This window comes from Arachis duranensis, chromosome 10 (assembly GCF_000817695.3).
Source record: "Arachis duranensis cultivar V14167 chromosome 10, aradu.V14167.gnm2.J7QH, whole genome shotgun sequence".
Taxonomy (NCBI): Eukaryota; Viridiplantae; Streptophyta; class Magnoliopsida; order Fabales; family Fabaceae; genus Arachis; species Arachis duranensis.
This window is the reverse complement of record NC_029781.3, coordinates 6,823,391-6,838,040: the sequence shown is the minus strand read 5'-3', so window position 1 is coordinate 6,838,040 and position 14,650 is coordinate 6,823,391. Positions and strand designations below refer to the sequence as shown.

General features: G+C 30.0%; 2 protein-coding genes across 3 annotated transcripts; both read right to left on the bottom strand.

Annotated features, from left to right (window-relative positions):
- Window positions 1-1,085: 1,085 nt before the first annotated feature.
- LOC107468793 (uncharacterized) lies at window positions 1,086-2,048 on the bottom strand. The gene is made up of 2 exons (XM_016088154.3): window positions 1,839-2,048; window positions 1,086-1,742 (listed from the first exon to the last, which is right to left on the bottom strand). The coding sequence occupies exons 1-2, from the start codon at window positions 1,980-1,982 to the stop codon at window positions 1,185-1,187; spliced, it is 702 nt and encodes a 233-aa protein (XP_015943640.2). The 5' UTR covers window positions 1,983-2,048; the 3' UTR covers window positions 1,086-1,184.
- A 2,299-nt stretch (window positions 2,049-4,347) lies between these two features.
- LOC107468816 (potassium channel AKT2/3) lies at window positions 4,348-10,574 on the bottom strand. 2 transcript variants are annotated; one of them, XM_016088186.3, is made up of 10 exons: window positions 10,037-10,574; window positions 9,092-9,313; window positions 7,505-7,663; window positions 7,369-7,426; window positions 6,653-6,970; window positions 6,331-6,570; window positions 5,746-6,252; window positions 5,499-5,574; window positions 4,795-5,364; window positions 4,349-4,679 (listed from the first exon to the last, which is right to left on the bottom strand). In XM_016088186.3, exons 1-10 carry the CDS (start codon window positions 10,261-10,263, stop codon window positions 4,567-4,569), a joined length of 2,490 nt encoding a protein of 829 aa, XP_015943672.1. In that variant the 5' UTR covers window positions 10,264-10,574; the 3' UTR covers window positions 4,349-4,566. The 2 variants fall into 2 exon arrangements, with proteins under 2 accessions (XP_015943673.1, XP_015943672.1); XM_016088187.3 differs by lacking the exon at window positions 10,037-10,574 and having other exon boundaries at window positions 4,348-4,679; window positions 7,505-7,677; window positions 9,092-9,231.
- Window positions 10,575-14,650: the final 4,076 nt, after the last annotated feature.

Here is a 14,650-nt window from a genome sequence, read left to right as displayed (position 1 = left end):
ATACATCACATTCTTTACTATGCAATTTTTTAACTACTAATAACACTTGCTGTCTCCCTTTTTCTTTAACCATGAAAATGATCTTTAAAAGTTTACTTTCTAAGTTGATTTGGATTTTCTAACATTTAATATCTTCTTGAAAGATAGTGAATTGAATAAAGTTAGTCATTTTGTCACATCATATGGACATGTTATTATTAAACTGAAGATTCTGAGCAATTATTTTTATGTAATGTCAATAGTTGAGAATGTTAAATGATTTGACAAATTTTATTAAATTGTCGTCTAACAATTTTCAACTAGATACTTATATGATATATCCATAGAAAATTAACTACTAACTTGATTCATATTGATATAATGATATCTCTTACAAAACAAATTGAAGTGATAAATCTTTTAAAGATCAAATTGATTTCTACATAATTTTTCAAAAATGATTTTTAATAATAAAAATCTATGTTAACAAAGTCATATTTTGATACTTTTTGTTTCATGTCATGATTAGACTCATTTATATTTATGCTTTTGTTAAAAATAATATTTGAATTAAATAAGAGTGACCATGCAGCATAGTTTCTTGGTTCTAAAATAGTAGTGTAATCATAACCATATTTAGGTACATGTAATATTATATTGTATTGCAGAATATGTTGTTCCTAGAATCATCATCATATTTTATAAGATCTGACAGTTTTATTCAAGAAAACATGGCCACTTATTAGAATACAAAATTGTGAATTGTGATCTTCAAGCAGAAGAAATTCTCTCACTGAAACAGAACAGAATAGAAAGATTCTCATTGACTCCACACTACTAATAATATTTTAATAAACAATTCATCAGATATGAATGAATATACATGATATGATATGATATATATATATATATATATATATATATTTCTTTTCTTTTCTGATCTGATGATCTTCCATGACATAGAATTCAATCAAACATGTTTCTTTCTCTTTAAGTCACCTGCTTCTAATTAAAATTAAGCAAGAGTAAGTAATGCTTGCTTCCCTTGAAAGCAAGAATCACATTCTTCTTTTCACTTTCAGCACAGAATTTTTAAGACAAAGTAATTAAGAAGAAAACATAGTTTTTATTTCATGTTTGGCAATGGCTGCGCATATATTATATATAAATATATGAATAATAATAATAATGTATGAAACTAATAACTATCTTTGAGTGCAGATATCCAAAAGCTTCTTCCTGCATTCAACAATGTCATCAAAGAAATCATCAAGTTGTCCAGTAAGAGTCTCAACACCACATCTCAACAATCCAAAGCAACTCTTGATGTTCTCTACTTTCACTTGGATCTCACCACCTCTCTCCAACTCCATCTTCAATTCCTCCATTGCACCCTTAGCTTGCTGCAACTCAAACATGAGAATCCCAGGCTGGTCTATTTCCTCTGCTACTTTCTGCTTCAATAAGGCCATGGAAACCATAAACCCTGAACCCAAAACCATGTTGTGGTCATGGTGGTGGAAGCAAGAGGAAGAGCAACAGTAAGCAAGGCCAGAGAGAAGGATCATGAGAAGCAATGAGCTAACACTCCTCATTGCATAGAGAACTCCACGGAATCCACTGAATCCATTCAACTTTGATTCCATGCAGATGTTCTGGTTCACACATTGTGACAATGCTTGAATCCTTGTTTCTAATAGGCTCTTGTTTTCTTCTTCCAATCCCACTATCTCCCTTTGACAAACATTTATTGCTCTAATAACCTGAAGAAGAATAATAATATGTTATTTAGAAATTATTATGATATGATATTAAAGTTTCTATTAAAATTTCGAGTCTAGAAGAGGCTCTTGCTTCACCTGGCGTGAATGCTCGGGAGAGAGATAGTGATAACCATCCAAAGAAGAAGCAATGTTGGAAGCAGCAGAGTAATAGTTCTCCATTCCAGAAATGGCGGATTTAAGGACATGGCATGCATCCCAGAGCCTTGAGCTTTCATCCATGTATTCATCAAGCCATTTGCCACCCACCGGCAACCGGAGCTTGCGGACGAGGATGGTGAGGTGGGAATGGAATCACAGAAGAACCCATCATAGAAAGGAGGGTTTTTTTGAGGGAAAGGTTGATGGAGATTGATGGGTTTATATAATGGAAAAAAGGGTAGCTGAAAGAAGCAGCAAAAAGCAGTGAAATTAAAGAAAAGAAATGTTTTTGAAGCTCAGGTTTCTATGGTTTGGTGTTGGGTGCAATTATGTGTGTTTCCTATACACTCGGTGGAAGATATCATTGGGAATCTCTTTGTTTTTATTGTGAAATGGGCACAAAAATATGCAAACATCAAAACAAAAACTCATAACTTTATTATTATTATTATAATGATAATAATGAAATGGATTATTATTATTATTACTCTCTGTTACTGCTTAGTGCTTAACATGAAAACAACATAACATATGCAGTTTTTGTTTCCCTTCTGACAAGGAAGGGTGTTTAAATATGATATATGTTAGATTGTGTTTGTTTGTTTGTTTGTTTGCCTTGGCTGGTGTTAAAGGAAAGGCTTTGTTTTGTTGCCTTTGATATATGACTACTTTATTTGACTAAGATTCTGGCTTCTCATTCTTCCCATTTTGATTTGGTTCCCTTTTGGATTAAGTTCTGCCACCTCTTTTTTATCTTTATTTTATTTTTTCTAACTTGTTTCTCATCACTGCACAACCCTTTTTGGTTTTGTATTCTTAAAGAGAGAGAGCTAAAGAGTTGTACGTAGTCCATTTTTGTTCTTTTGAAAAGATAGGTAGGGTTCTGTGTACTGAGAGAAAGAGGAAGAGAAAGAGAGTATTTTGCACATTACAATGCAGATTCTTCTTTTCTCCTTTTAGGACCCAACATTCTATTATGGGCATTAAATTAAGTCACTCCCTCTCATTTGCATGAACCATATTTATTTATATATATAAGGCCCAAAAATGTTCTCATCCTATTCTAGAATAATCAATGTTCATATATGATATGATATGATATATGTGTCATGGGTCCTTTCTCTTGGACATGGTCACATGGACCATTCCTAAATAATCCTTCATTCACACAATTCATCTAAGTGCATAAATTTGCCAGCTGGAAGCTGATCATCTTCACTTTATTCACCAACCTCAACTTCAATTTACTACCTTTTTCTATTCAATAATAATCTTTTGCTTAATTGAAAAATAAATTATTAAATTGTTTATCGAATCACGTGTAATTTTGTTATTATTTAACTAATTTTAAATTCAAATTTCGCGGACAAAAAAAATCAGGGTTAATTTTTTTGAATATGAGATGATATTTAGTGTAATGCGTGATTATAATGAAATATGTTTCACTCTAATATTGGAGGAATTTGTTGACGGCATCAAAAAACAAAAAAAAAAAACAAAAAAAAAAAACAGAGGGGACTACTAGAAGTATGGTATGGGTGATTTGATATATGAAGGGGGCCTTAATTTTTGATATCTGTCACAAATCGCCCCCACCATACATCAAATCGCTTCCACCATACTTTTAGTTGTTTTTTCTATTTTTTTCTTTTTCTGTTATTTTTTTTGTCTTCTTGTTGTTGCCTACAAATCGTGGAGAACGATTATTGTTAACCTCCAATATCATAGTAAAATACACAACTGCATCATAATCATGTATTATCCTAACTAGCAGCCAATATTTCTTTAAAAAAAAAAGAAGAAAATCAAAGATCAGCATTCAAAGATACAACTATAATTCTTCGAGTTAAATGTTAGAGTTGGATTATTTTTATTAATTTTTTGTGATTTACTTTTACCAACTCAATCTGTGAATAACTTGAAATTTTAGGAGAAAGTACAAAGCACCTAATCACAATCAAAGTAAGCTTATCTACAAAGGAAAAACACTTAAATCTCTCTTTCCTACTGTCTGCTGATTTTAAGGGTAGATGCAACCTATAAAGGAAACCATATCAAATATTCCTTGATATTGGTCCTCTATATAAAATATATTTCCCTTCTTTTTAATTATATATTCTATGTTAATGGTGATCAAATTAAATAGATTACTCTAGAGATTAGCTCATATCATTATCCGAGGTATGGTTAGTTCTCTGTTATTAAGTGATTTGAGGACATAAAAGACCATTTTCATTTTAATTAGGATATCTCATATCTCTAACAACATTCATCTATGAATTTGTTAGTGCAAAATCACAAAATGATTTTCCTATATCACAGTTAGAGATTGTTCCACAAGCAATAATCAAAGAGAGTAGTACTTCTAAAGAATAGTGGTCTAATTCAAGCAGTTATGGTTATTATTGTTAAAGAAATTGTGACCAGAAAATGATCTCTTTAATTGATGATGATGTTTCAGTTAGCAGAAGTCAAAGAACAAGAATTACAAAAGACAACAACAATTGAAAATCCAGAAGACTTTTGTTGTTTTTTCTTCTGATTCTTTATGTCTGTCTATAGGAATAAGGCAACGGAATGAAAATCAGAGAAAAAGGAAATACATAACATAATAGATAATAATATTTACACTTGACATTTGGAATTTATATCTGATCATATTTGGCTATAAAACAACAAAAATCTTATCATTATCTCTGATGACATCAATACAATCTATCTCAGCTCCTTCTTCATCTGTTACCATTGCATCTTTTGCATCAAACCCAAATTTTTTACCTGTTATACACAATTGAAATCATTTTAAGTTACTAAGATCTTAAACTATACATTGAATTTAATAAATATTTCAATAGTGACTTATGGCAAATATATATGAGAACTGATATTTTACCTGCAATAGTTTTGAGATCCTCTAATGAATCAGGTAACCTTATTAACTTCCCAGGTTCCATGGAACCTTTTCCTCTTCTCTGTATAGGGTGACCTCTATATATGCTTATTCTTGGGCAGTTGAATCCATTTGAACTTCCCTTATTGTTCTTTTGATCTTCTTGGTGTTTCCCTTCTGACACAAAATCACATTGTATGGCCTCATTCACATTGATTCGATGACCAACTTCGCGCTTTCGCAGCATTTCATTTAAGGCTAATGCAGAAAATCCATTAGTACATACACCATTGGCATCTGCTCCATTCATGACAAGCAATTCAACCATGTCCACATGGTTTTCTTGCATGGCAATTTGGATTGCTGACATTCCTTGGTGATCATTGGAGTTAATGTTCAATCCTAGCTTTAAGAGCTCCTTCATCACTACTAAATCATTTCTTTTTGCTGCTGTGCATAGGAGATCACCCGGCGTGTGTGGATCGGAGAGAGCAGCAAGCTGGTAGAGGATTCTGAATATGGAGTAATGCTTTGATGCTATAGCATCCCATAGTGCTGTGTTACCATTGATATCTACAACATAATGGGAACCAATATCACTAAAATGAATGTGAAATATTATAATCAATAAAAACTTATAAAGGAAGCTATATATGTATTGATGTATATATACATTACATAATGGTATAGGTATAGGTTTATCATACCTCTCAAATGTAAGTTACATGCATGCTTAAGTAAAACTTTAACACAATCTTCATGCCCATTTGATGCTGCTATGTGCTGCATAACAAGAAATGTGTTTGGCAAATGAGACATCGACAGGAATATTGTGTCCAGAGACACTGAATTAGTGTATTTTAACACTGAATTACTATAAACATAATTAAGATCTATAGTTGAAATTCAAGATCAATTTTAGATAGTTATAAATATGAAAAGACATGGACTTACCAATGGGGTTTTCCCTTCTGAGTCTCCAATGTCAGGATCCAAACCTGCTCTTAGAAGCTCCTCAAGAAAAACAGCATTGCCTGTGGTGGCCACAGTCAACAAGTTCACAGCCATGTCAGGATCCTCTTCTTCCACACTCTCCACCATTAAATCTCTGATACTAAGATCCTTAAGCTGCTTGAAATGCTGCATTTGGAAATTCTTGAGTATTTGTATATTGTCTTCTTTCTTAACCTGCATTGTTTCAATCAGTGTACTAGTTTTCAGCCTTAGAAGCTGTGTGAGAGTCTTTGTTCTAAAGGTAAAGCTCTGAGGTCTGCAGCAAAGTGCACCAACTTCTCCAAACATGTCCCCTGTTTGTAGAGTCCCCAAGACTCTCTCTTTCTCCATTACACAATCAATGAACTCTACTTCCCCAGAAACTATGATGTAAACATCATCCGGCGCTTCGTTTTGCATAATAACATCCTCTCTAGGAGGCAGGTACTCTGCCTTCATTTTCGCAACCTACCAATTAACATTAAGTACAATCATCCATTAGAGCCGAGGTAATCATTCGAATCCAAGTTTAGTTTAGTTTCATACCAAGGACAAGAGAATTTCTTTTGAGACACCTTTGAAAAGATAAGCTTTTGCTGCAGTTTCATAGAACAAATGCTGGCAGATGCTCTGGCAAATTGATTTTGGTAGTTGCTCAATGAGATGATGCTGATTCAAACTCTCCGCTTTGAATCTCAAACACATGTAAGCCAGGATCTGCTCCTTTAACCTCGGAGGCAATCGATTTCGGGACACAAAGTTTGATGCTGATTCAATGCTATTTCTCTGCATCAATAATCATGCATCATAAGTAACTTGCAATACAAGAAACCTAAGAAAAGAACATATGACAGTGAAATTGACTTACAAATTCCATGGTACGGCGAGTTCCTTCGACAACAAGGTTAGTCATGTTACCAATCAAGTAAGCAGTTAGGCCGAGGTTGAAGAGCATGTAGAAAATGATGAAGATCATTTCGAGGGTGTTAACAGCGTGGAGGTCGCCATAGCCAACGGTGGACATGGTGGTGATAGACCAATACATGGCAGAGATGTATCTGATCCAAAGGCTTGTCTGTCTGAAGTTTGGATTTACTGCTCCAATCCATGTCTTCCCTTTATGAGGGTACCTATCAGCCAGCATGTAATACAAGCACCCACCACAATGAACTGAAAATACTGTTACCTGCACCCAACATTTTTTTCACATCAATCCATCTTTCATTTTCCAAAATAAAAAAATTCATGTTTCTTCATATATTATATGACTTTCAAGGTCTCCAAATTCACACATGATACAAGTTATAAATTCAATAATGATTAATTTTTTAATTTTATTTTTTGATACATTGACAGTGGAAACAGTTTTACACGGACATCCAATTCAGTAAAAATAACTACTTTTAACTGTTCAGTACGGAATTGAATGACCGTGCAAAATGATTTGCAGCATCAAAATTAAACTCTTAATTTTGTTACTTTATTACGTTACAAATTTTCTAGGTTTAGATCTGACTTTCACATGTAAATGTTAAACAGTTTAATCAAACATTGACCGAAATAAGAAGTGAGTAGAGACGTTACAGAGAGAAGTCTAGCACATCGGATCCAGAAATAGCTGAACCTTATGTCTTTCTCAAGCCTGCATGCATGCATGCATGATTACATAAACATATTAATAAGTTGAAAGAAATAAGAATTGTGTTATAAAGAAGAGAACCTTGTGAAGAATTGTTTGACACGGCGGAGACGCCAAAAGCGGAGGAGGCCAAGGAGGTAGTAAGGGAGGGAGACATAGTGTTTGCCGGTAAACAAGAGAGAGAGTGCCTCGTAAGGGATCGTTGATGCCACATCCATTACCAACCATGTTGACAAGTACCTACCACAATGTTACTAACACCTTCATCGTTAGCTTTATTACCAAGTAATCCAACTTAAACTCAACTTCATTCAATTTCACATTGTACTTGAATTTTTACTATTTATAATTTTAAATTTATTTATATTAAATCCTACACCATAATATTTACCGATAATATCACTAATTCAATCAAATTCAACCGAAGTTATATAAAAGACTAGGGTAGGGTTTTTCATAATGATATATTAAGTTTTTTTTAATTAAAAATGTTAATAAAATAAAAAGGTGTTATTTATTTTGCTAAAAAATAAGCACTTAATATATATATATACTGATAAACTCCACGTTAACAATTTTTTTCCCAAATCATATATCAAGAATAAATTCGAAAATTTTGACATAATTTTAAAAGACATTAAGAAATTGGCCAATAAAAAAAATGAGAATTTAATTACTTTTAAGTTGTAGAAATCATAATACAAATTACAAATCTTTTTATTTTGGGATTATTTTCTTGTTTTGTTCTCGTTAAAAATGGGCCAAAAAGTTATTTGGGTATTAGACCCTAACGTAAATCATTGGGCTATTATTCAAATTGGGCTGACCCGTATTAAACTTTGTCACATAACTACCCTTTTGATCTGGCCCATATTTGCCCATATTTCTGACGTGGTTAAAGTTAGACCAGACATCAAGTATAGTGGTAGATACAACTATAAATAAACACAACAAATAAAACAAGCATCATTAGTATCATTGAATTCGATTTTATTAAAAATTAATTGGAAAACCGACATTTTTTTTTACCAATGAAACAAAAGAGACTATATATTGGGTAGAAAATGAGAGGCCACATGCATGTTATCGCATAAATCAGGAAAAGAATTAGAATTTGGAAGGGTATTTTTATGCAGCAAAATAGAAAAGATAGAATCAATCCCTCGTGCCCAGCATGCTTCGAATAGAATAATCATTACATATATTTATACCAAAGTTAAATTAAATTCCTTTCACTAAGAATATATCAGATACAATATTTTATTCGTAAACGAACCTTTTGACCTTTTTCTTTAAAATAGTACTTTCACATATTTACATTTGATTCTTAAAATCATAATTCGATTGTAGTGAAGTTAATAAATAAAAATTGTTAAATAAATTGACAGATTTTAACTAAATTATCAACTTCACATGTAAAATTAACTGCACTCAAATTTTTATCTTTTGATTATATATTATAACTTGATTATTAAGAATATATTTAATTAGTAATGAATAGTTTATTCACAGTACATTAAATTAAACTCAAAATAACATCCTTGTAGAATAAATACGTAATAATAAGTTGCATTGTTATTAGTCTATGAGTATGGACAGTTTTATTGTATTATATACGCATAACAATAATTATAATTAATTAATTAATTAATTAATTGAGTTAATTACCTGAATGCAATCTTTCTGGAGTCCTGAACTAATAGATGAGTAGTTCGATCTATGTAAGCCAAGAAGAAGGTCAACACAATGTCAACGGCAAAGAAAAGGTCAACAACAGTGTCAACAATGTAGATTCTCCTGTATTCTGGAGATGAGTGCATGAATGCTACTTCAAATGGATACACCCATGCAGAGTATGCTACCAGAACAACCATAAAACTCTCCCAACACCTACATATATATCAAATAATAAATAAATTGACTAGTAAAATGGTTCATTTAACTCTACTGTTTTATATTTATAAGGGTTATCAATTTCGTGTATTAAAGATATAACTATTTGTATTGCCTTCTTCTATCTGTTTAAGTTTTTGGAATTAGTAGTTTCATAACATAGTATCAGAGCTATATGTCTGAACTCCCAAAATAAAAAAAGGGACAAATTGATACCTGACTTTTTAGTCGGTAAACATTTAAGTTCTTGAAAATTTGAAAATACATTTAAGTTTTTAAACTTTTTTTAAAATATGGACACATCGATCTCTGGATTTAATTTGTTCAATTTTAAAAAGATTTTTACGTAGACATTTATATCGGCTAGGTCAGTAAGATGAGAGTCACATTTAAATTTTTCGTTGGGTCTGACAATTTCAAATGAACAGTAGAAATCAATGTGTCCAAATTTTGAGAAATTCAGAAACTTAAATATATTTTTAAATTTTCGGAGATTTAAATATTTGCAAGTCAAAAAGTTAAAGACCTTTTTATCATTTTCTCTAAAAAAATAACATAACATAAATACGAGAAGAAAAAATATATATATTTTAAAGCAGTACTATATGTAAGATTTCTAAGTAATAATGTTCTAAAAGTTTGCTTGGTGATGATACTATAATCAAAAGACTACTAATTATGGTTTTTAAATTAATTAATCAGAACTAATTAATGATGAACCTGTATCTTGAATCCATTGGTGATATGATCCAGGCTCTTGATTCAACATGGTTCTGATTGTTGGAAGAAACTCCAAGTGGTGGAAGAATGAGCTTTGAAACATTCCTCAGATTGAAAGACATGTTCCTTGATGAACCTCCCAAATGATCATGATCATTCTTCTTCTTCTCACACTCCTTCACTATGTGATGAGGATCATATGAACTACTCAAATTGTTCCTCTCCATATTTAATTTCTATCTAGCTAGTAGCTAACTAATTCTACAATTAATTAAGGAACAATAATAACAAGTAGTTGTTCTTCACTTCTTTGTGAGATTTTGATGAGAAACAATTTGTAATACTGATATGTCTATGAGGGAGCTATATAGGGATAGAAGGTGAGGGAATTAGAGTGTTACTTTTAGAATCAATTCTGAGAAAATTGATGCTGTTTAAATTAGAGAGGACAAAATTAAAACAAATTAATCAAGAACAAGGGTGGTAGTTGTGGAACTCTGTTTCTATTTATTTCTTTGATGGTGATGATATGATATAATTGTGGCTATATAGAAGAGAAGGGGGTCCTTATGTATAGCTATAGTTATAGTGACACAAATTAAATAAGGTGTCCTTGTTAGGATAATATATATAGTTATATACAATGGTAGCATGCACCAATGCACCATATCATGTGAGATAAGATCAATTTTTATTTTGAATTTAATTAGAAAATAAAATGGTGGGTCATATATATTCAAGACTTGGTGGCTTCGTGGATGGATTTATGCTATGCTTTGGTCCATTTCTTCCCTTCTCTCTTTTTTTCTTCTCTCTCTCTAATATAATTGTAACATCATTTTCAGATGTTACATTTGTGGACGGTTTATAGTTATCAATGAAAAACACGTACAAATTGTGTATGACCAACTATAAATTATTGTGGTCACACATGCACATGCATGTATATATATATTGCAAGATTTCTTCTTTGGCATGTTTTTACAGATTGTGATCTCAACGGGTCAAAGTGGGTATTTGATTATTATTCATTCCTGTCTCAACACATATATATGTTTGGTCTACTTTCTGTTTTATTATTTATGGATATCTTATTAATTTCTCTTCCATACCTAAATCTATGGTATATACTTGTCTCATACATATCTTATTTTTACATTTTTTCCTCTTAAAAAAAAACTATAATATGGAATTAGGATTATTAAGTTAGGAGATTAGGATTTTTATTAGGTTCAAACGGAATAATTATTATCCATACCCACTCTATACCTAAACAAAAATACGTTTCTAATTTATATTTAAATTTAGAATTTAATTTTAATACATTTTTAGTGTAAAAAATAATTTTACATATGCATCTAATTACGCAATGTCACGTCAATAAAAATATCTACTTTTATATTAACAGTATAAATAATCATTTGAAAAAGCGAATATAATTACATGATGACGGTGTAAAACACTTTAGTGCATCAAAATTAAACTCTTAAATTTATCCCAAAACTTTGTCAAATATTAAAAAACTGACCCAAATAAAACAGTACAGCAGTCAGTATTATATCCAATTGACATCCATATTCACTGAAAAAAAAATACTTAGATCCTCTAAAAATATTTGCAAGTACCTATTTTCTAATTTTTATATAATTTTAAATATTGTAAATAAAACTAAGAAGCTGTGATATTTTTAAAGTACGGACAAAATATATTTTAGAAACAAAAAAAATTCCCTTCCAATAATAGGCAATGTGGTCTCTATTATTAGTCTATTTCCTACTATAGTATATAGTTTTTGGGGTTCAGCACAAAAAATGTGTAAGAAAGTTTTATTAGGAAAATATCCCAATATTTTCTATTTTGTATAAATTTTCTTTTATTTTTTATGAATTTTTTATTTAATTTGTATAATGTCAACTAGTTATTATTACTAGTTCTTTATCATTTTTACACTGACTGGGTAGTAGTGTTGTTATGGTGTCAACTTTTACTTGTCAATATGCAATTATGATTTCCCACATTTTTATTTGGGTAGCTAGAAAATTCGGAAGGTAGGTGACATGCATCATGTATGTTAACATTAGTGAATAATAATAATTTGATAAGATTCAAAGCACACGGTATTGACATAATAAGTATGGGTATGGTGTCACATTAACACTATTCCTTGCTTTAAATCACATCTAAGAACATCGAGTCATACTACATAGTCAATAATTTTAGATTGATATATAGCTAATATAAGATTAAAAAAATCGATTTAACTAATTTATTTTAATTTTTTATTTTTTAGAAAAAAAGAGTACAAATAAAATTATTTATTAAATGATACAGTATATCTTTTGTCTTTAAAATTTGTTAAAAATTTTAAAAATATCATAAAATTTTATTTTGTTTTAATTTTGTTCTAAAAATTTTTTGTTTACATTTTGTATCAAATTTACTCATAATGACTATTTTTTTTAAAAAGTTATGACTAATTAAAAAATAACTTTACAAGAATAATTTTTAAATTTTAATACAAACAAATTAAATATATTTATCATGTATTATTATTAAATTAGTCCTAATTTTTTTTAAAATATACTTTACCCTTTGTTAAAAAATGATTTATTACCTAGTCTTTCCCTTAAGAGAAGTGAGACTTCACTCATTATAGAACATAAAGTACATATAGGGAATTTTTTTTGTAATCATGTAAATGAGCCTTTTCCTATGAATATTTCACTTTGTCTGACCTCTTGCCACTTATAAAACCCATTACCCTTCATCATTACCTCTTAATTTCTACATATATACATACCTAATTTCATATTGATTCATAATTATGCAACTAAAAAGTTTGAATAATTGAATGTCTCCGATCAGAGATTTGAGAAAATGAGTTATAACCGGCCTCATGCAATAATAATATCTATGACTACAGAAATATATTGTTTTTCAACTGTTCAAGATATTATCTAATGATGTCATTTTCTATTCCTTTAATACATTTTTTAACTCTAAGTGTTCAAATGCCTTTACTATTACTACTGTTGTTATGTTTATATTCGGTATTTGTTATAAAAATAACTACTTTTTACATTAATTGCGTGAATAATAATTTAAAAGAATGCATATAATTACATGATTGTGTAAAATATTTTATATTATCAGTATATTAAAATTAACTTTTTTTTGTTATTACATTAAGTAACTTTTGATAACTTTAGTTTATTTGCATTAACTTAATTATCTGATCAATTGTTTAGTTTTTTAATTTAAAATTTATTTTGTTTTATTGTTTTTGTGCAAATTACTGAATTAGAATAAATGGATTGCATTGCATGAAGAAAAGTTAGTCACGTAAAGCATGGGCCATGTAATTATGATAAGATAAAGACCGAATATAGCAGCAATGACAATATTCATATTTAAAATTAAAATTCTCCACTTTCTTTGGGACCTTAGTCTCTCCAACAACGAAAAGGCATGAAATAAAATTGCTCATACACCTCTCTAAGTAAATGGATATTCTCATTCACCAATATTAAACTACACACACATGATCTTTACATCAAACTAAATTACTATTTTGACGCGTAACAAAATTAAGAAAAAACACTCCACTTTTTGATCTGCAGACATTTAAATTTTATGTTGAAAAATACATTTAAGTTTTGACCTTTTTAGGATATATCAATACGGATGTATAAGTGAAAAAGTTTTTTAAATGAGATAAATTAGACCCAGAAATCAATATGTCTAGATTTTAAAAAGGTCAGTGAATTAAATGTATTTTTAAGGAAAAAGTATAGGTAGACATTGAAAATATTAAACAATATAAACAATAGATGTATTGGATGTTCAATTCAATAGGTGTGCGGATGATTATTCTAATATTAAGATTTAGGTGAGTAATTTGGAGCGTAATGTATTTTACTTGAATTGGACCAATTTTAGGATCTGTTATTTATATTGTTCAAAAAAATCATTAATTACCTAATATAATCCTTTTTTAAATTTTCATAACTTAAATGTTTGCGAACCAAAAAGTCAGGATGTCCAAAATTAATTAACATTAGCAATTATTAATTATATAATTCAACATATAACTATAGTTGATAATATAATGGCAGCACATATAATAAGAGAAATAGCGTGGGTTTTACAATTAGTCCTACTCTCCCACAACAATAACTTGTGCCCAAGAAATGATTGAGACCATGGATTATTCTTGGTAAATGATAATTACCAACACAAACTTATGCCACAACCAAAGAGGGATTTAACTTCTTTCTGCCCTCTCCGTTTTCTATAACTATGCTCCTTCTTGATGAATATTAGAGTCTTTTATAAACTTACTCTCAAAAAATTGAGTTAAATGCACTCAATTCAAATTCTATTTTCACTAGTTGAGTTAGTTCTTTAAAGTTAAATTAAACCAATTTTTTAATCATTGCTGTGACATTCAAGCTCAAATAAAATGAAACTAAAGTTGTTAATAAGTACAAAATGATCTTCAATAAACAATCCAAACTTTCAATTCAATAATGATTTTTTTAAAGAAATTTTTATCTTACCAAAACAATAAAAAAAAATTGACATGAAATTATTTTGATTTGTATATAGTGGCCA